General features: G+C 42.4%; 1 protein-coding gene and 4 non-coding genes across 6 annotated transcripts; 1 reads left to right on the top strand and 4 right to left on the bottom strand.

Moving 5' to 3' along the window:
* Positions 1 to 3,933: 3,933 nt before the first annotated feature.
* Positions 3,934 to 4,004, bottom strand: TRNAG-GCC (transfer RNA glycine (anticodon GCC)). The gene has a single exon. It is a non-coding gene; the product is annotated as a tRNA-Gly (tRNA).
* A 301-nt stretch (positions 4,005 to 4,305) lies between these two features.
* Positions 4,306 to 4,376, bottom strand: TRNAG-CCC (transfer RNA glycine (anticodon CCC)). Its single transcript has one exon. It is a non-coding gene; the product is annotated as a tRNA-Gly (tRNA).
* Positions 4,377 to 9,311: 4,935 nt separating this feature from the next.
* TRNAG-CCC (transfer RNA glycine (anticodon CCC)) lies at positions 9,312 to 9,382 on the bottom strand. Its single transcript has one exon. It is a non-coding gene; the product is annotated as a tRNA-Gly (tRNA).
* A 298-nt stretch (positions 9,383 to 9,680) lies between these two features.
* Positions 9,681 to 9,751, bottom strand: TRNAG-GCC (transfer RNA glycine (anticodon GCC)). Its single transcript has one exon. It is a non-coding gene; the product is annotated as a tRNA-Gly (tRNA).
* An 8,776-nt stretch (positions 9,752 to 18,527) lies between these two features.
* Positions 18,528 to 21,117, top strand: EMB3143 (YCF54). Of its 2 annotated transcripts, none has more exons than XM_087325053.1 (3): positions 18,528 to 18,820; positions 19,893 to 20,119; positions 20,749 to 21,117. In XM_087325053.1, the coding sequence occupies exons 1-3, from the start codon at positions 18,548 to 18,550 to the stop codon at positions 20,933 to 20,935; spliced, it is 687 nt and encodes a 228-aa protein (XP_087181179.1). In that variant the 5' UTR covers positions 18,528 to 18,547; the 3' UTR covers positions 20,936 to 21,117. The 2 variants fall into 2 exon arrangements, with proteins under 2 accessions (XP_087181179.1, XP_087181178.1); XM_087325052.1 differs by having other exon boundaries at positions 18,534 to 18,820; positions 19,890 to 20,119.
* Positions 21,118 to 21,770: the final 653 nt, after the last annotated feature.

Below are 21,770 nucleotides of genomic sequence, written 5' to 3'. Positions count from 1 at the left end.
AGGAGATGCAGGCACTACGCAAGAACGAGACGTGGGATCTCGTTCCCACCTCACCACACAAAAAGGCGATCCGATGCAGATGGATTTACAAAGTGAAGTACAACGTCGACGGTTCTGTCAACCGCTACAAAGCGCGACTCGTAGCGAAAGGCTACGCACAAACACACGGAGTTGACTACGAAGAGACCTTTGCCCCGGTGGCAAAGATGATGATGGTATGGACTGTAATTGCGCTTGCCGCAGTGAAAGGGTGGCACCTATATCAAATGGACGTCAAGAACGCCTTTCTACAAGGCAAATTAGAAGAGGAGGTGTACATGATACAACCACCTAGCTTCAACTCGAACACCCATCCAAAAGTTGTATGCCGACTCAAGAAGCCACTCTACGGCCTCAAGCAAGCACCGTGTGCTTGGCATTCGAAGATAACGCAATATCTTCATCAAATCGGCTTCCGTATGTCAAAATCGGACAACTCCCTCTACATACGAAGCAATTCCGCAAGTCCGATCGTCACTATTTTATATGTGGATGACCTAGTCATTGGAGGTGAGCATCTCGTCGAAATCAATAAACTCAAATCCCTCCTTTCCGACAAGTTTGAGATGAGGGACATGAAGGAGCTCCACTACGTCCTCGGCATCGAGGTAATTCGGACTCTGACCGGAATCATGATCTCTCAATGGCACTACATCCTCAACTTGTTCTACAAGTTCGGGATGGCTGAGTGCAAATCCGCGGCAACCCTGCTCCATCGCAATCTCAAACTAGATGCCAACTCAATATCGTCAACTGATCGGGAGCCTCATCTACCTCACGATCACTCAACCCGACCTTAGCTATCCAGTCGAACTCCTCAGCCAATTCATGCAAACACCGCGTCATACTCACTTGGATTACGCCAAGCGAGTTCTACGATACGTGAGCGGCACAATGGATTGTGGCATCCTCTACAAGATCGCGATGCCAAGACGACTCGAAGGGTACACAGACGCCGATTGGGCCGGCTACAAAGCCGATAGAAGATCAACCTCCGGATTTGTTTTTTCCCTCGGTAGCGGACCAATATCCTGGAGCAGCCAAATGCAACCAACCGTCGCTCTTTCAAGCACAGAGGCGGAATACAGGGGCGCGGCAGTGGCCGCATGTGAAGCCGTATGGCTCAAAAGGATACTCATGGATTTGGGCGTACCCATCAAGGATCCGACTTCCCTTTACTACGACAACATGAGCAGTATCTATCTGGCTCGGAACCTGGTGTTCCACTCGCGGACAAAGCACATCGAAGTGCATTATCACTTCATCCGAGAGTGAGTTCTAGCTGGCGATGTCGACCTACAACACATTAGCACAAATCTTCAAATCGCCGACATCTTCACTAAAGCCTTAGGAGCCGACAAGCTATGGCAATTCATGACCAATCTCGGATTGACTATCCCTGACCTGCCAAGCTTGAGGGGGAGTACTGAAGACACTACGCAATAACGTGTGGATTCCGCAACCGCGCAAAGCCGCGAAGAAAGACGCAAGCCGAATTACAGACTTTGCAACTACGCACAACGCAAGCTGGAGCATAGATTCCGCAACTCCGCATAAATGCGAGTCGACGCATGAAACCGACCCGACATGAGCTTGAGGGGGCGTGTTGAGAATCAAGCTCAACTTGGTCTAGTGTGTGAACTCATCTTGAGAGTGAATAGACACTCCAACAGTCAAGAGTCACCATTAAGTGACCACTTTGTATTCTAGCATTTAGTAAGACTCATAGAATCATATCCTATGACACATAACTTATGAGCTTTCACATTCCCCATGCTCCATGAGTCTTGTAGTTAATGAAGAGAGAGGGTGACTATATAAAGCACCCTCCTCCCACCTTGGAAAATGTTGCGTCGTTCTCCTTTGTTAATATATTTTTACCTTACGTATTCTCTGTGTCTCACTCACTCTCACTCTCTCTCATACACACACACAGTTCATATCTATTCCGCTGCACAGAATCCATCTCTTGCTTCTTTACAGACGCAAATGAATTTAGGAGGAAACAAAATATGTCCTCAGAAGTAACTAGGACCTTATCTGTGTACATACTCCTTGACATTATTTCTCTTCGTTTCAACAAAATTTAAGGTCATTTAGGATTCTTGATGTCAAACATTGTCTCACATCGTATCTGAGGGAAATTTCTCTCCCAAGATTGAATAACATTGTTTCCATCATTGCATTGGCCGGGAATTGAACACGAGTCTGTACCGTGGGAGGGTACTGTTCTACCACCAAACTACCAATGCATGCAAAATGCAATAAGACCATGTTAATTTCCTTTTATGGACTCTATGGTATTCGAAATAGCTATGCTAACTATTGCTCAATAATCACCATCTTACGTTGGCCTTTGCCAGAATATTGTTGTTGTAGAGAAATCACAAGCATAACAGAAATTAGTTTGGCACAAGAAGCGAGAACCACATAGATAATTTAGCAGTTCTGGTCTCTATAGATAGTGGAGACTTATCATATTCAATATTTACATCACATATTACATGAAGGGATTCATATTCTGAATAATGGTTCGCAAAGTTTGGTCAGTGCATTGGCCAAGAATTGAACCCGGGTTTCTACCGCGGCAGGGTAATATTCTACCACTAGACCACCAATGCATAAGGAGATAGAAGCTTAATATTCCCTATCACTTCTTAGGTATCCAATTTGATATTTACATTAGAAAATAAATAGTTTAAATATTGTTGTGTTACTCTTGGACGCAAATGAATTTAGGAGGAAACAAAATACGTCCTCAGAATTAACTACGACGTTATATGTGCACAGACTCCTTGAATTATATCTCTTCGTTGCAGCAAACTCTAAGATCCTTTAAGATTCTTGATGTCGAACGTTGTCTCACATCGTATGTGAGGGAATTGCACCTGTTTGTATGGTGGGAGGATATTATTTTACCACTAAACTACCCATGCATGTAACATGCGATAAGACCATGCTAATTTTCTTCTATTGAGTTATGGTTTTCGAAATGGCTTTCCTCACTAATGCTCAATAATCACCATACTATGTTGGCCTTTGTCAGAATATTATTATTGTAAAGAAATCAGGAGCATAGCAGAAATTACGTTAGCACAAGAAGAGAGAACCAAATAGCTAATTAAGGAATTCTGGTCTTTAAAGATAGTGGAGACTTATCATGTTCAATATTTACATCACATATTACATGAAGGAATTCATATTCTCAAAAAATGGTTCCCAAAGCTTGGTCAATGCATTGGCTGGGAATCGAACATGGGTTTGTACCGTGGCAAGGTACTATCTACCACTAGACCACCAATGCATAGGGAAATAGAAGCTGGATATTCCCTTTTACTTCTAAGATATCCAATATGATATTTAGTTTAGAAAATAAATAGTTTAAATATTGTTGTGTCACTCTTGGACGCAAATAAATTGAGGAACCAAAATACGTTATATGTGGACAGACTCCTTGAATTATTTCTCTTCGTTGTAGCAAACTTTAAGCTCTTTTAAAATTCTTGATGTGGAACGTTGTCTCACATCGTATGTGAGGGAATGGAACCTGAGTTTGTACGATGGGAGGGTATTATTCTACCACTAAACTACCCATGCATGCAACATGGAATAAGACCATGCTAATTTTCTTTTATTGAGTTATGTTTTTCGAAACGGCTATCCTCACTATTGCTCAATAATGACCATACTATGTTGGCCTTTGTCAGAATATTATTATTGTAGAGAAATTAGGAGCATAACAGAAATTACAGTAGCTCAAGAAGACAGAACCAAATAGCTAATTTAGGTTCTTGTCTTTAAAGATAGTGGAGACTTATCATATTAAATATATAAATGACATATTACATGAAGGAATTCATATTCTCAAAAAAATGGTTCCCAAAGCCTGGTCAATGCATTGGTTGGGAATCGAACCCAGGTCTATACCCTGGCAGGGTACTATTCTACCACTAGACCACCAATGCATAACAAAATATAAACTCGATATTCCCTATCACTTCTCGAGTATCCAATTTGATATATACGTTAGAAAATAAATAGTTTAAATATTGTTATGGTATTGTTGGACACAAATGAATTTAGAAGGAAACAAAATACGTCCTCAGACGTAACTACGACCTTATATGTGTACATACTCCTTGACATTATTTTTCTTCGTTACAACAAAACTTAAGGTCATTTACGATTCTTGATGTCGAACATTGTCTCACATCGTATTTGAGGGAATTTTCTTTCCAACGATTGAATAACCTTGTTTTTCATCATTGCATTGGTCGGGAATTGAACCCAAGTCTGTACCGTGGGAGGTTACTATTCTACCACTAAACTACCAATGCATGCAACATGCAATAAGACCATGTTGATTTTCTTTTATTGAGTCTATGGTATTCAAAATAGCTATGCTAACTATTGCTCAATAATCACCATCTTATGTTGGCCTCTGCCATAATATTGTTATTGTAGAGCAATCACGAGCATAACAGAAATTAATTTGGCACAAGAAGCGAGAACCATATAGCTAATTTAGCAATCGAACCCGGGTCTGTACCGTGGCAGGGTATTATTCTACCACTTGAGAGCAAATCACATCTTGAGTATTTCTCATCTTGGTGGAGAAGACGAGCAAAGCAACCCCAACTCACGACCCCAACAACACACGCCACGATGCAACACGACAACAACAGCGGCAGCGCAAACTCAATGAATCCGAAATTCCTACAACAACAAATTCAAGAACATCAACCCACATCGCCAATCGCGCAATTGGTTCAAGCCCTATCCAACATTATTTTACAAGTTAACCATACTAACCAAGCCATGTTGTCATTTCTTTTAGCACGATCCGAGCCACAACAAAATCTCTCGGGCCCTCGAGTTCGCTCAAAACCATTCTCGAGCCTACCATCGGAAGACGTCCTCTCTTGGTTAAATCATTTCGAAATGGTGGCCAGTTACCACTAGTGGCCACACCCCCGGAAGGCAATGGAAATGAAGACACTCCTTGAGAATATCGCAGCAACATGGCTTGTCCAACAACACGAAGAGACATGCAACGACTGGGATCTGTTACGGGCAGCCATGATTCGGAATTTTGCTCATCAAGACTCCCGCCAAACAGCCGTACAACAACTCGAGTCAATTGCCCAACAGCCACGCGAACCCATCACCCAGTTCGTGGTTCGGTTTGTGCAAATCCTAAGCTAGGTTGATGCCAACATGTCGGAAGACATGAAGTTGTTTTTTTTCTGGCCGCGTATCCGACATGACCTCCGTCGCCGTGTACGCAATCAAGGCCCGACAACACTACACGAAGTCATCCTCACCTCCCAACGCATCGAAGCTGCAGACGCGCATGACATGCACACACCATGTAATCTCAGTCACGATCATACAACCACTATGCCAGCCGACACTCCCATGGACATCGACGTCTAGAACGCGCAATTCCGCACCAAGCGTGCATTGCCCGAACGAGATAGCCAGGGACACCCCAAATGTTTCTACTGCAACAACTATGACCACATTCGGCATCACTACCGAAAGTGGCAAAATCACCAACAGAAGCAAAAATGTGCAATTAGCCGACGTTGCCTCCCTCTCTGAGCTCCCGGAAAACTAATGCGCAGGGTGCCGCAGGGAGAGCCGCCCCCGCACGTCCACGCCTCCACGTCATCAACTTCTCCTGTTTATACTACGGTCGAGCCGACCCCGCATGTCCAGGCCTCCACGTCATCAACTTTGCCCGTTTGTACCACAATCGCCCGCCTCCAGCACATGACCCAAGAAGTTCTCCTCGACTACGGATGTAGCATCTCTTCCATCAGTGCAGATTTAGTCACCCAATTACAACTTCCCACGAGCCACGCACCGCCCATTAAAATCCTCTTCGACGACCAACAACGGTTGTACCACTCACATACGCAAGTCATGTGCATGCTCACCATCAGTTCCGCCCAGATCCAACATCGTTTCTACGTCCTCCCGCGCTAGTTGTTCCCAATCACCATGGGCTGTGATTGGTTCCTCCATAGTCGAGCTTGTCTCGATTTCTCCTCACAACAGCTCATCCTCCCCAATCACCTTCCGATCGCGCTCTTCACTACTCCTCGAGATACCACCCACATCAGCAACACACAGTACCTAGCCACCTTTCCCTCGCTGTCTACACCACCTACAAAACCTCCCTCAGTCCGTTTTCTGATCCACCACACGATTCCTACAAGCAACGCCCGCCCCATCAGCACAGCTCCCCGACGTCGCTCGCCTCTCGACCACGAGCGCATCGACAACATTGTCAGAACTATGCTACAACAAGGGATTATCACACCTTCCAAGAGCGAGTGGATCTCGAAGCAGCACATGGTAAAGAAAGGGGATGGCTCTTACCATTTTTGTGTCGACTTCCGACAACTTAACCATGTCACCACCCATGACTGATGTCCTCTCCCTCGTATCGATGACCTCCTCGACCAGCTCGGCAAATCAAAGTACTTCACCTCCCTCGATCTGGCCTCGGGATATTGGCAGATCCCTATGAATCCTAAAGATGCCCACAAAACTACATTTCGCACTAGGAAAGACATGTTTTAGTTCACACGGATGCCCTTCAACCTATCCGATGCTGGGAGCACATTCCAACGAATGGCTAACGCCATCTTCGATGATCTCATCACCCGTCGCGTCGTAATCATCTATCTAGACGATATTCTGATACATACAAGCACTTGGGCGGAACACCTTCAAGTCCTTCGAGAGGTCCTAACTTGTGTTCAACACTATCGATTGCAGCTGCAATGGAAGAAGTGTCGACGGGGTAGTACAGATGGACCCAGAGAAGACGGAAGCAGTCCAAAAATTCCCACACCCCACCACAGTCAAGCAATTTCAACGCTTCCTCGGCCTCCTCACGTTCTCTCTCCGCTTCATCCCACGGCTAGCCGACCTACTAGCCCCACTATGCGCACTCCTGCAAAAGGACGCACCCTTCCTATGGACCAAAGCCTGCGAATCCAGCTTCCTGCAACTCAAGCGAACACTCCAAGCCTCTGACCTCCTGGCCCACCCTGATTTCACGAAGCCTTTCCATCTTTAGACGAATGCCTCCAATGTCGGCCTTGGTGCGGTCCTGCTCCAATCCGACGACAACGACCAACTCTGCCCGATCGCCTACATAAGTCAGTCCCTTACAAAAGCCGAACAAAATTACTCGACAACCGAAAAAGAGTTGCTCGCCATCGTCTGGGCATTCCATCATTTCCACCCATACCTACACGGATCAAATACATCAGTCAAAACCGACCATCTACCATTGCTCTCCCTCATTAAGAAGGCTCATCCACCCGGTCGCTTACTCCGTTGGGCTTTGGCGCTAGAGGATTACACATTCACTTTGCACTATCGTCGTGGCCCCCAAAACATCATCACCGATGGATTATCCCGCATATCCTTTCAGGCGAACCAGATCTCCTTTGACACAATCGATTTCGCCATATCCTCATCCTAGATGGCCAACATGCAACAACACAACAAAAAAATCCAAGACATCTACCACCGCCTACGAGTCGAGCCCACATCATCCCTCACCAAGCAATTCATGATCCAGGATAATGTCTTGCTTTTTAGCCAAGTAGGCAAAGAACCCGGGGTCTACGTGCCTGAGCAACTGCGCCTGTCTTACCTTCGTTTCTTCCACGATCACCCGTTGTCCGGCCACTTGGGTTTTCATAAGGTGTTAGATAAAATCCGTTGCAAATTCTATTGGCCGGGGCTACGCCACGAGGTCGCCTCCTACATCAAAGCATGCAACTTATGTCAGGCCATCAAATCATCTCAAGTGGCTCAAGGCCTCTTACATCCGATACAATTTCAAGCTCCATTTGAAATCGTCGGATGGGACATTATGGGCCCCTTTCTCGAATCACAAGAAGGGAACAATTCATCCTCTTCATAACCGAGTACTTGACGTGTTGGGTTGAGACGGCCGCTATCCCAGATGTGAAGGCTATGACCATCGCCTCCAAACTATTGGGGAAAATCATCTTCCCCCATGGTTGCCCACTCCAAATCTTGTCTGATCGAGAACCCCAGTTCAACAATGAGCTCCTATGCCTTGTTTCTACACAATTAGGGATCCAACAATTATTTACGTCACACTACCATCCGTAGACGAATGGATTGACGGAGCGCCTCAATCGAACCTTAAAACAACAAATCTCGGCCTACATCGATCCGCTGCACTCGACCTGGGACCGGATCTTGCCCTTAGTTATGCATGGCTACCACACAATTGTGCAAGCCTCCACTCACATTAGCCCCTTTCGGGCCCTTAGCCGTAGAAGTGGCAGTCCCGCAACCAATCACACGACTCCACTCTGACGCAGTGTCCTGGTGGTCCCACCAACCGATATACATTTCTTTGTCAGAATATTGTTAGTGTACAGAAATCACGAGCATAAGAGAAATTACTTTAGCACAAGAAGCGAGTACCATATAGCTAATTTCACAGTTGTGGTCTTTAAACATAGTGGAGACCTATCATCTTCAATCTTCCATCACATATTACATAAATTGATTCATATTCTGAAAATATGGTTCGCAAATTTTGTCAGTGCATTGGCCGGGAATCGAACCACAAAACCACCAATGCATAATCAAATATAAACCTGATATTCCCTATCACTTCTCAGGTATCCAATTGGATAGATATTCCCTAACCAGTGCCCAATAATCACCAACTTACGTTGGCCTTTATCAGGATATTGTTAATGTAGAGAAATCACTAGCATAACAGAATTACTTTAGCACAAGAAGCGAAAACCAAATAGTTGATTTAGTAGTTCTGGTCTTTAAAGATAGTGGAGACTTATCATATTCAATATTTACATCACATATTACATGAAGGGATTCATATGATGAAAAAATGGTTCGCAAAGTTTGGTCAATGCATTGGCCGGGAATCGAACCTGGGTCTATACCTTGGCAGGGTACTATTCTATCACTAGTTCTCTGTCACTTGTCAAGTATCGAATCAGATATATACGTTATAGAATAAATAGTTTAAATATTGTTGTGGGACGCAAATGAATTTAGGAGGACACAAAATACATTCGTAGAAGTAACTACGACGTTATATGTGTACATACTCCTTGACATTATTTCTCTTTGTTGCATCAAAATTTAAGGTCTTCTACTATTCTTGATGTCAAAGATTTTCTCACATCATATGTGAGGGAATTTTCTCTCCCAAGATTGAATAACCACGTTTTCATCATTGCATTGGCCAGGAATTGAACCCGAGTCTATACCGTGGGAGGGTACTTTTCTACCACTAAACTACCAATGCATGCAACATGAAATAAGAGCTATGCTAATTCCTTTTAATGAGTCTAAGGTATTCGAAATGGCTATCCTAACTATTGCTCAATAATCACCATCTTCCGTTGGCCTTTGTCAGAATATTGTTATTGTAGACAAATCACAAGCATAACAGAAATTACTTTGGCACAATAAGCGAGAACAATATAGCTAATTTAGCAGTTGTGGTCTTTAAAGATAGTGGAGACTTATCATATTCAATCTTACATCACATATTACATGAAGGGATTCATATTCAGAAAAAATGAATCGCAAATTTTGGTTAGTGCATTGGCCGGGAATCGAACCCGGGTCTGTACCGTGGCAAGGTACTATTCTACCACTAGACCACCAATGCATAAGCAAATATAATCCCGATATACCCTGTCACTTCTCAGGCATCGAATTGGATGTATACGTTACAAAATAAATAGTTTAAATATTGTGGTGTTACTCTTAGATGCAAATGAATTTAGGAGGAAATAAAATACGTCCTCAAAAGTAACTACGACGTTATATGTGTACATACTCCTTGACATTATTTCTATTTGTTCCACCAAAATTTAAGGTCTTGTACAATTCTTGATGTCGGACATTATCTCACATCGAATATGAGGGAATTTTCTCTCCCAAGATTGAATAACCACATTTTCATCATTGCATTGGCCGGGAATTGAATCCGAGTATGTACCGTGGGAGGGTACTATTCTACCACCAATGCATGTAACATGTGATAAGAAGCATGCTAATTTTCTTTTATTGATTCTATGGTATTCGAAATAGCTATGCTAACTACTGCTTAATAATCACCTTCTTACGTTGGCCTTTGTCAAAATATTGTTATTGTAGACAAATCATGAGCATCACATTGTATGTGAGGCAATTGTCTCTCCCAAGATAGAATAACCACGCTTTCATCATTGCATTGGCCAGGAATCGAACCCAAGTCTGTACCATGGGATGTTACTATTCTACCACTAAACTACGAATGCATGCAACATGCGATAAGAACCATGCTAATTTTCTTTTAATGAGTCTATGGTATGGCTATCCTAAATATTGCTCAATAATCACCATCTTACATTGGCCTTTGTCAGAATATTGTTATTGTACAGAAATCATGAGGATAACAGAAATTACTTTAGCACAAGACACGAGAACCATATAGTTAATTTAGCAGTTGTGGTCATTAAAGATATTGGACACTTATCGTATTCAATCTAAAATCACATATTACATGAAGGGATTCATATTCTGAAAAAATGGTTCACAAATTTTGGTCAGTGCATTGGCCAGGAATCGAACCCAGGTCTGTACGGTGGTAGGGTACTAGTCTACCACTAGACCACCAATGCATAAACAAATAAATATATACTCCATATCCTCTGTCACTTGTCAAGTATCGAATCAGATATATACGTTATAGAATAAATAGTTTAAATATTGTTGTGGTACTCTTGGCCGCAAATGAATTTAGGAGGAAACAAAATACATCCGCAGAAGTAACTACGACGTTATATGTGTACACACTCCTTGACATTCTTTCTCTTTGTTCCACCAAAATTTAAGGTCTTTTACGATTCTTGATGTCGAACATTTTCTCACATTGTATGTGAGGCAATTGTTTCTCCCAAGATAGAATAACCATGTTTTCATTATTGCATTAGCCGAGAATAGAACCCGAGTCTGTACCGTGGGAGGTTACTATTCTACCACTAAACTACCAATGCATGCAACATGCGATAAGAACCATGCTAATTTTCTTTTAATGATTCTATGGTATTCAAAATGGCTATCCTAACTTGTGCTCGATAATCACCATCTTACATTGGCCTTTGTCAAAATATTGTTACTGTAGAGAAATCACGAGCATAACAGAAATTACTTTGGCACAAGAAGCGAGAACCATATAGCTAATTTAGCAATTGTGGTCTTTGAAGATATTGGAGACTTATCATATTCAATCTTAAATCACATATTACATGAAGGGATTCATATTCTGAAAAAATGGTTCGCAAATATTTATCAATGCATTGGCCGGAAATCGAACCGGGTCTGTACCGTGGCAGGGTACTATTCTACCACTAGACCACCAATGGATAAACAAATATAAACCTGCTACTCCCTATCAATTCTCAAGTATCCAATTGGATATATACGTTTGAAAATAAATAGTTTAAATATTTGTTAGGAAACAGGTCCCTCCGGATGGGAAGTGAGAAGAGTAGTACTGATGAGCAAACTCGGCCGAGGCCGAAACCGGATGACGAGTACCCGGCTACGGAAGACCCGGTGAGAACCGGATGACGAGTACCCGGCAACAAAAGACCCAGTGAGAACCGGATGATGAGTACCCGGCAAGAGCCGGATGGTGAAGGCCCGGTGAGAAGTGCTCACCGGATGAAGGGACATATTCGTAAATATGTTTTCTGAGAGTCCATCGGGGCTATATTTGTAAATAGCCGAAAAGTCATATTAGTATAAATATGACTTAGGGCAAACTTAGTGTTGTGGTTGTCATTCTTGTTGGCGCGAGATTAGAGCACAACAGTGTACAGAGAGAGAGAGAAAGAGACGAAGTGTTCGTATCTCTGTTGTAACCGGTTCGCACTCGAGGAACCAGCCGGTTACGGTGAGGATACCGAACCGGCAGAAGAAGAAGTAGAGGAAGCTGAAACCGGAACCGGCCAAGACCCCGAATTGGATTCGGATGAAGAGCAAATGGAGGAGCCGGTTACCGAAGCCCAAAGACGGACTCGATATCCTCTCAGAGAGAGAAGGCCCCCCCGGAGATTTCTAGATGCAGAGCATGTGCTGCTAACCGATGAGGGGGAGCCAAAAAGCTTCGAAAAAGCGAAGGATGACACCCACAGCCGCAAATGGTTAAGTGTCATGCAGGATGAGATGGATTCCCTGCATGAGAACCATACGTACGAATTGGTGGAGTTGTCGAAAGGAAAGCGGGCACTCCGAAACAAGTGGGTGTACAAGTTGAAACCGGGAGATGTTGGCAACCCCCCGAGATACAAAGCCAGGATCATGGTGAAGGGGTTCCAGCAGAAGAAGGGCGTGGACTTCGACGAGATATTTGCCCCGGTAGTAAAGATGACCTCCATCCGGACAGTGCTGAGTATAGGGGCAAGCATGGACCTCGAGGTAGAGCAGTTGAACGTGAAGACGACATTCCTTCACGGTGACCTCGAAGAGGAGATCTACATGCAGCAACCGGAAGGATTCGTGGAGAAAGGGAAGGAGCACCTGGTTTGCCGGTTGAAGAAGAGCTTGTACGGACTGAAGCAGGCTCCCCGACAATGGTACCGGAAGTTCGACTCCTTCATGACCGATCAAGGGTACCACAAGACGCAGGCCAATCACTGCGTGTTTGTGAAGAAGTTCGAAGGAGGCGACTTCCTGATGCTCCTTCTGTACGTGGACGACATGTTGATCGTTGGATGGAACCAAGCCAGAATACGGACGCTGAAGAAGGCTCTCAACCGAACTTTCACGATGAAAGATTTGGGTCCGGCAAGACAGATGTTGGGGATGCATATCATCCGGAACCGGCCAACGAAGCAACTGTGGCTGTCACAGGAGAAATACGTGACAAAGGTGCTTCAGCGGTTCAACATGTTAGACGTGAAACCGGTCGGATCGACACTCTCGAAAAACTGCAGATTATCCGGTAAGCAAAGCCCAAAGACGAAAGCAGAGAAGGCTGATATGATGAAGGTTCCATATGCCTCTGCCGTCGGGAGCTTAATGTACGCAATGGTGTGTACCCGACCGGATATAGGATACGCAGTCGGAGTGGTGAGCTGGTTTATGAGCAATCCCGGCAAGGAGCACTGGAACGCGGTCAAATGGATACTCCGATACTTGAAGGGCACTTCAAATATGTGTCTCCGATTCGGCTCCGAAAAACCTCAACTTGACAGTTTTACCGATTCAGACATGTCGGCTGATGTGGATACCAACCGGTCTACATCCAGGTATGTAATGACATATGCAGGGGGTGCTGTTTCGTGGCAGTCGAGGCTGCAGAAGACGGTTGCGTTGTCAACCACGGAGGCGGAGTACATGGCGGTTGTGGAAGCCGGCAAGGAAATATTATGGATGAAGGACTTCATCGGAGAGCTCGGTATCCGGCAAGATGAATATCGGCTCTATTGCGACAGTCAAAGTGCCATCCACCTTGCTAAGAATGCGGCCTACCATTCCCAGACGAAGCATATCCAGCGAAGGTATCACTGGATCCGAGAAAGAGTAGATGATCAGGAGTTCGCGCTAACGAAGATCCACATGGCCGAGAACGGGTCAGATATGCTGACCAAAGTACTGATACCCGACAAGCTCGATGCATGCCGGAAGCGGATCGGACTAGTAAGACATCCCATGCCGGAGTGAAGGGGGAGTTTGTTAGGAAACAGGTCCCTCCGGATGGGAAGTGAGAAGAACAGTACTGATGAGCAAACTCGGCCGAGGCCGAAACTGGATGACGAGTACCCGGCAATGGAAGACCCGGTGAGAACCGGATGATGAGTACCCGGCAAGAGCCGGATGGTGAAGGCCCAGTGAGAAGTGCTCACCGGATGAAGGGACATATTCGTAAATATGTTTTCTGAGAGTCCATCGGGGCTATATTTGTAAATAGCCGAAAAGTCATATTAGTATAAATATGACTTAGGGCAAACTTAGTGTTGTGGTTGTCATTCTTGTTGGCGCGAGATTAGAGCGCAACAGTGTACAGAGAGAGAGAGAGAGAAAGAGACGAAGTGTTCGTATCTCTGTTGTAACCGCCGCTTGTGGCAAAGACATTGAACAAGAGGTCGTTGCTTCTGTGTTCATCTATTGTATATTGTTACATAGTGATAGTTAGCAATCAATGGACTGTCGTGGTTTTTTTCCCGTGTTTGGGTTTTCCACGTAAACATCCTGTGTACTCTTCTCTCCATTTTGTCGTGCATTCATTCCCCGTTTTCTGTGTTTGATTCTAAGCTCGGTTGTGGCCGAGCGTTGTTCATCGGGAGCGTGTAGTTCCTGTCAATATTGTTGTCTTACTCTTGGACGCAAATGAATTTAGGAGGAAGTAAAATACGTCCTCAGAAGTAACTACGACGTTATATGTGTACATACTTAGTGAATTTGGCATACTCCATTCCAATATAGGCATTAGCAATATTATCCGTATTGGTTTATGTGGATGCCCCTTAACAAAGTGTCCTTAATACGATTTGCAATTATCTTTGCAATAAGTTTATAGATCACTGGCATGAGAGTGATTGGTCGCCAATCCAAAAAAGATTCACTGTTTCTTTTTGGGTATTAATTTGACCAAACCTTCTTTCCATGAGATCGGCATATCCCTTTGTTGATAAGCATTATATGCCATAGATAGGATTAAATCCTTAAGGACATCCCAAAATTCTAGAATGAACTCTAACGTAATACCATCCCAACCAAGGGCATGGCCTTTCCCAAGGCCCTTATGGGCCTCCAAAAGCTCCTCCATTGTGAATGTTGCATCCAAAGAAATGGCTTTATCAACACAAATAGTGGGTTGAACTAGTGATAAGAATGTATCTCTAGCATGTTTAATTGCATCTGTAATAACTACATTGTTCTTAAAGATGTGAGAGAAGTGAGTTACACATTCCTTGGCTAGTTCAAGTCGGTTTGTAGTCCACAAACCGTCACTAGTTTTGATGAATTTAATGGATTCCTTTTGGTGTATTAGATGCAACATTTTGAAGAAGGATTTAGAAGAGCATCCTTTGTCCTTCAATGGAAACTGTCTTGACCTAACTTGCCATTTTTCCAATTTATTTTTGTCATGTAGCATCAATGTGTGTTTGGCCATACACAATGCATCCCCTTCATGTAAAGTCAAAAATCTTCTATGTGCTAACTCTGTTAGGGCTTGACAAGTAAATTTGGCTTGTTGAGTGTAATCTCTCTGTCTTGAGACATACCACTTCCCATACTCTTGTATTATTGTTTGTAATCTATATACAAAATGTACCCACGCTATATCAACATCGATGTTGACTTCTACAAAAAGAGGAGGTATTATATCATAGAACATCCTCTTGAAGAGTTCATGCTTGAGGTAGTTGTTGTTAATGAGCATAAGTCTCTTCCTTTAGAGATGCACTTCATAGCAATGATTCCCAAACTGAAGGTCTAGCCAGATAGGAGCATGATTTGACAACTACAAAGCATGATCTATATGCATTGTACATGTGAAATTTTCATACTAACTAGCATGCAGCAAATACCATCTATCAAGCCTTGCATAGTATGCGGAGTGGGTGGTGTGATGAAAGGTAAAACTAGGAACATGTGGGTGTGTTATTTGCCATAAATCAACCCAATCCAATGAGCTTTGCATATTATACCACTGACCTTGTTCCTCTCTCAACATATGTGAGTGCCCACTAGTGTTATCACCTGCATTTGGAGAGTTGTTGAAATGTCCACATATAAATACATTTTATGGCCATGGATAAGCATAAATGCCTTTGCCAAAGTAAAGCTTTGTCCCTGGAGGCATTCGGGGCATATATTCCAACAAAATCATATGTCTCACCATTTATCATGCATTGCACAACCATCCACCTCCCATGTTGATAATCATAGATCACCGTAAGATTTAGCTCATGTTTTATGATCATAAGCACTCCAGATGTTGTACCTTGACCTACATAGAAGATGTCAAAACCTCCAAATGAACCAACTTGATCACTGAATTCAACTTGTTTATGTTCTTAAACACAAATTACATCTACTTGAGAAGAGGTAATATAGTTCCAAAATAGTTTCCATTTACTAGGGTTACAAAGACTTGTATATTAAAGGAGACTGATGAGAGCATTGAAGCATTAACTTGTAAAGATGAACCTTGATTCTCAAGTGCATGATGTACTTCCTCGCCACCACATGTGTCTTGCTTCTAAAGGATTTCTTAGATATTTGCCATCCTTTAGTGTTCTCTTTGTCCACATCAAAGGCTTGTCTCAAATCGCCCATGTTTGATTGCACATTACCAATTGTCTGTGGGACTATACTTTTCCCTTTGTCTTGTACTCTCAGTTTCTGGATGGGTTGCATCATAGATTGGTTTGTTGCCTTTGAAGAAGAAACCTGATTATTTTCTTTTAATGATGCAAGTTTCAACATTGCGGTTTTCGGTGGCTAAATAGTCAGTGTTGGGCATTTTGATTGCATATGACCAAACTTGTTACATGTGTAACATGCACTTGCATATTTGCCCCATTTCTGCTTAAAAGGTCTTGCACCAATAATTGGATCATCCGGTTTAGGGGTGATACCTTCCAAGATCTGAACATCTATATCCCAAAGAATGCAAAATCTATTAGAAGTACTTGTAGTTTTGGGGGGGCATACTACTCTCCCCATTCCCGCTGCAATTGTAGGTAACAAGTGATTCCAATTTTGTGGAAAGTCAAGCACTTCCACCCAGACAAGACATTTGTGACGAATTAACCCTTGATGGTCTTTTGTCAAAGACCACGACAATGCATGAACCATTTGATCTCTATATGTTAAAGGAGATTCTTCAAGTAATTGAGTTTTGTACTCTGGTTCTGATTGCAATACTTTGTAAAACCCTCTAGCAGCAAAATAAACTCCACTAACTACATAGACTTTAAACATGGCATTTATCCATTGAGCCACGTCATTTGTAGAAGACATCTTCCTAGGAAAAGAATAATTGCATTTGACATGTACACTTTTAAAGGATTCAACAAGTCTTGTGATGGGATAGTAAATGACTTGCTTGGCAAAGGTGCATCTCATTTCTTTCTAGCCGGCCACACAAATTCGACTCGAAGGGTACACAAATGTTGATCGGGCCGGCTACAATGCCAATAGACAATCGACATTGGGATTTGTCTTCTCCCTCGGCAACGGAGCTATCTCTTGGAGCAACAAAAAGCAACCGACAGTCGCACTTTTGAGCACAGAAGCAAAATACAGGGGTGCGGTCATGATCGCATGTGAAACCGTATGGCTCAAGTGGATTCTCAAGGATCTGGTGTTCTCATCAAGGATCTGATTCTCCTTTACTGCAATAACATGAGCAGTATTCACTTGGCTCGCAACCCGGTTTTCCATGCTCAGACTAAGCACATTGAGGTACACTATCACTTTATCCGAGAACATGTCCTGGCCGGAGATGTCAACCTGCAACACATAAACACCAACCTACAGACGACCGACTCAGAGTCGAACGGTGAACAAATACAAGAGTAAGCTGGCCATCCACATCCAAAGCCGAAGCCGACTACCAAAGCAGACACTCAGATACCAATCACCAAGCCGACTCTCCAACGATCGGATGTTGTGTTTGAAGGGGCGTATTGAGAATCAAATTCAACTTCCTTAGTGTGGGAACACACTTTAGGAATAGCCAAGTGTGTGAGCATCCCACCACTTTGTATCATAACTAATATGTCATAGAAGTTAAGTCCTATGGCACATAGTTACTCGGTAGTTATGTCTCAACCTCCTTCTACAAGAGGTGGTTGTCGTAAGAGAATATAGAGAGAAGGTGACTACATAAGCACCTTATCTTCCTCTTTGTTGTTGTTGGTTGTTTGTTTATCGTCTTGTAAATACAGTTTTAGTATTTTCTATATACCTTGTGTTCTCTCTCTCTCTCTCTCTCTCTCTTATACACACACAGACATCACATCTCTTCCATTGCACAGAATCTTTACACATACATTAATACATTCATGAAGTAAGTGTATGAGTGTGAAAATGTCTCCTTACAATACATAAATACATGCATACATATATAAATACATACAATGCATACATATATAAATACTCACATACATACATACATACATACATACATTCATGCTCACATACATACATACATACTCACATACATACATACATACATGCTCACATAGTACATACATACATATATTTTTATGATATGGATAATTTCGTTTTTATTATAAATAATAAGAAAGAAAAACTGATGATAAGGAGGAGGGACAGAGGAGAGGAGAGAGTCTCTGTCTCTGTCTCTCTCTGTTTCTTCTGTGTCTACTGAAACCCAAAGCAGAAGAAGAAGAAGAAGAAGAAGTGTTGTGTTGTGTTGTGTTTGTTTGTTGTGGCCATGGCTATGGCTGCCTCCACCTCCCTCCCTTCTGCCTCTGCAAATCCCTGCACACCCCCCCCTCGCCTCCACGATCCATTCTCTTCTCCCAGACCCTCTCCTTACCTTCCTCTCCCTCCTCCCCTTCTCAAAGCATCCGGGAGATGCCCCTCCATCTCCATCTCCTCCGTACAACACAGGCACGACCGCTCGGTTCACGCCATTGTCGGAGCTTCTTCTCTATCAACAGCGCAGGTTTCTTCCGATACTTCTGCTGCGTCGTCTGATTCAAAGGTTTTGGCCCCCTCCCTCCCTCCTCCTGCTTGTTTTGCTTCCTCCCATCCCATCTCTTTGCTTTGTAATTAGGGTTTTGCCACTGCTAATTTTTCCTTTATTTCATGTTTTATCTTTCTTTGAGGCTATTTCGTTACCTTCTTGGCAAATATTCATATATCTAACAATGAAATGAGATTTTACCTATCATGTTTGATCAGAATGTTTATCATTAGATATTACTGCCAAAGTTTGAGATGTTAGAGCATTTCTGTTTTTTTTTTTGCATTCTTTACCAAAAGTATACCTGTCTGTGTGTAATGGATCAGTGTTTTATGGTCTCAATTTAGATTATTCTCGCCAAAAGTTCAGGTTCATGAATTCTTCTCACTTTGAAATATGTTTTGGTCACATTTGTGCTAGATCCGCGTTTTGTACTCACAATTTATTGCAAAGGCCCATCATTTTATTTATGGCTATGGCCTTCACAAAATGTTTACAGAGATTCATTTCTGGTCGTAATATCTCGAGATAGAACTTGTGCTACAGGTTTGATATCTCTGGTTTTACACCTTCGCAAATTCTTGCCAAAGTTTGTCAGTATGGTTTCGAAATTAGTTGCCAAAGGTTGTAATGTTCAAGCATTCTGGTTATCCATCTTCACAAATTCTTGCGTAAGTTTCATCTATGATCCATCATAGAATGTACCGACAACATCTCGAGGTAGAAATTCTTGCCAAAGTCCTAGATGTTGGAGCATTCCACAAATTCTTGCTGTGATGTTATTGGCACATTTCTGATGAAACTCAGAGATTTGTGTAAAAAGTTTATTGCCAAAGGTTTCTCTTTGACTTTATGATACGTTAGGGTTTTGTTTCACCTAAAATCTCTCTGAACACAAGTGACTGCCCAAGTTTCAGCTCATTTCTTATATTTCAGAGTTTTGTTGTTGCAAAAATGTTTGGAAAAGGGTTTTCTTAAATTAATGAATTACTAGGATATATCAAATCAAATCACGTGTTTTATCTTTCAAAGAAATCTTCTCAAAGGTTAAAAGAAGTTCTCACCTGGAGGTATTGAATCTGTTCAGAAGACCATCAAATATCATTTCCTTGTGGCCAATGCCAAGTTCATGCTGGATGAGGAGGAGCATTTCCAAGAGCTGATGCGGGAACGGTTGAGGAATTTCAGTGAACGCAACCGGGAACAAGATTTCTGGCTTGCCATTGAACCTGAGTTCCTCGACAAATTTCCCAACATCTCCAAAAGATTGAAGCGGCCTGCTGTAGCCCTTGTCTCTACGGATGAATTGTGGATCACGTATGTTCCCATTCCCTTCTCCCTTTTGCTTTTGGTACTTCGTATTGTGATTTTTAATATTAATTTTCAAATCCACTAACTGCAATTGCTACGCTTAATAAGGGGGATTAAGGTTTATCTTTCAACTGTTGGATTCAGAAATTGCAGTATGCTGCATTATAATCACATGTGTGTGCACATGGGGATTTTTTCTGAATCTCTGGTCATTAGGGTTTAATAAGATTCATGAGGGTTTATAATACAATTACAGATTAATCTGGAAATCCAACAATAAGAGTGATTAGGGTGTGATTACTGGATTCTGAACTTAATCTTTGTTTGCGATACTTTGTTCATCTTTTAACACGTTACATTACAACTATATATATTTCAGAAAGAGTCGCCATGTGCTGCACATATATATCTATATAGTTCCATTTCAATGACATGTTTAATTGCATGCACGTTGGCTTATTATTTCTGAATCTCTGGTCATTTCATGTGATTCCTTTAGAGTTCTGGTTTCGTAAGGGTACACTATACCACTGACATCATAGGTGTTTAGATAATGAAAGGTCATATTAGGCATGCACCTAGGTGTCTTGCACCCATGCTACAATCCTAATTTTCAAGTGTGGCATTTTTTGTAGGTTTATGAAGCTTCGGCTAGACCGAGTATTGAAAGGGGAGATAGAAAGCGAAAAGAGTGTGGCCGAAGTATTGAAGTCCTCAAATCCACCTGATCTTACATTTGAGAAACCTGAAGTATGGACTGCACCCTACCCCAAGTATGGAGAAGGATGGTGGACTCCATTTCTGCCTCCTCAGGAGCAATAGATCTTTTCTTATTATACATCTGGCCAACTATTATTTAACTAGGGGCTTAGTGTGGTGCAATCATAGGCCTTTGTTTGCAAAATGAGTTTTGATTTAGTTTAGGGATTGAGTTTCTATTGTAAAGGACATTTCATAAATACACCCATCTTCTCTTAATATTGGCATTCAAAAGTACACCCCTTCAGTCTTGTTTCTCTATTAGATGGTGGCCTTTTACAAGGCCATTTGTTTTAACTCTTCAGGTCTATTCACCTGGTTTACCCTCATGGAATAATTGTTGATTTCGCCTTCTTACAAAAGCATTCAAGTGTCACAATGTTGTGGTGGATTTTGTTCCCAAAGTTTCGTAAATTGGCAGGATACATAAATTATAATTACAACTTAAAGGGTTTCAATGATCCAAGTTTGCAATCACTTACATAGTTGCTGAAATTCAATTGTACATCTTCATCGAGAGGCCCTTTTAATTGACTTTTGGAATCCAAGAATAGAGAAGACATCATGTCAGGTTCACCAAGAGTCAAGGTGAAATATGTTCTGCCTTGGCCCCATTGGAACTTTGTATGATCAATATATGCAAAGATAATGAAGGTAGTGATCTTAATTTTGATACACAGCATATAATGCTATCCAATCTCACCTAAAGTTTATGGCAAGTGATTAGTGTTCATTCATCACACCCAGCTTTACTTCTGGTTATGCAATGTCTTCTTGCCTTTCTCTCATTGTATGCTATGTTGGATAATTTTGGAAATGTTCCTAAATTGGTAAACGTTAGATAAATGAAGGGCTAGCTTTGTGAAATATCATTTGCTCATTGATAAAGGTCATCCGC

The sequence above is a fragment of the Azolla caroliniana genome, unplaced genomic scaffold, assembly GCF_043228905.1.
Source record: "Azolla caroliniana isolate FFs.n. ecotype wild unplaced genomic scaffold, voAzoCaro1.0.p SCAF_9, whole genome shotgun sequence".
Taxonomy (NCBI): Eukaryota; Viridiplantae; Streptophyta; class Polypodiopsida; order Salviniales; family Salviniaceae; genus Azolla; species Azolla caroliniana.
Note: the sequence above shows the minus strand (reverse complement) of the source record. Positions and strands in the feature narration are given on the sequence as shown.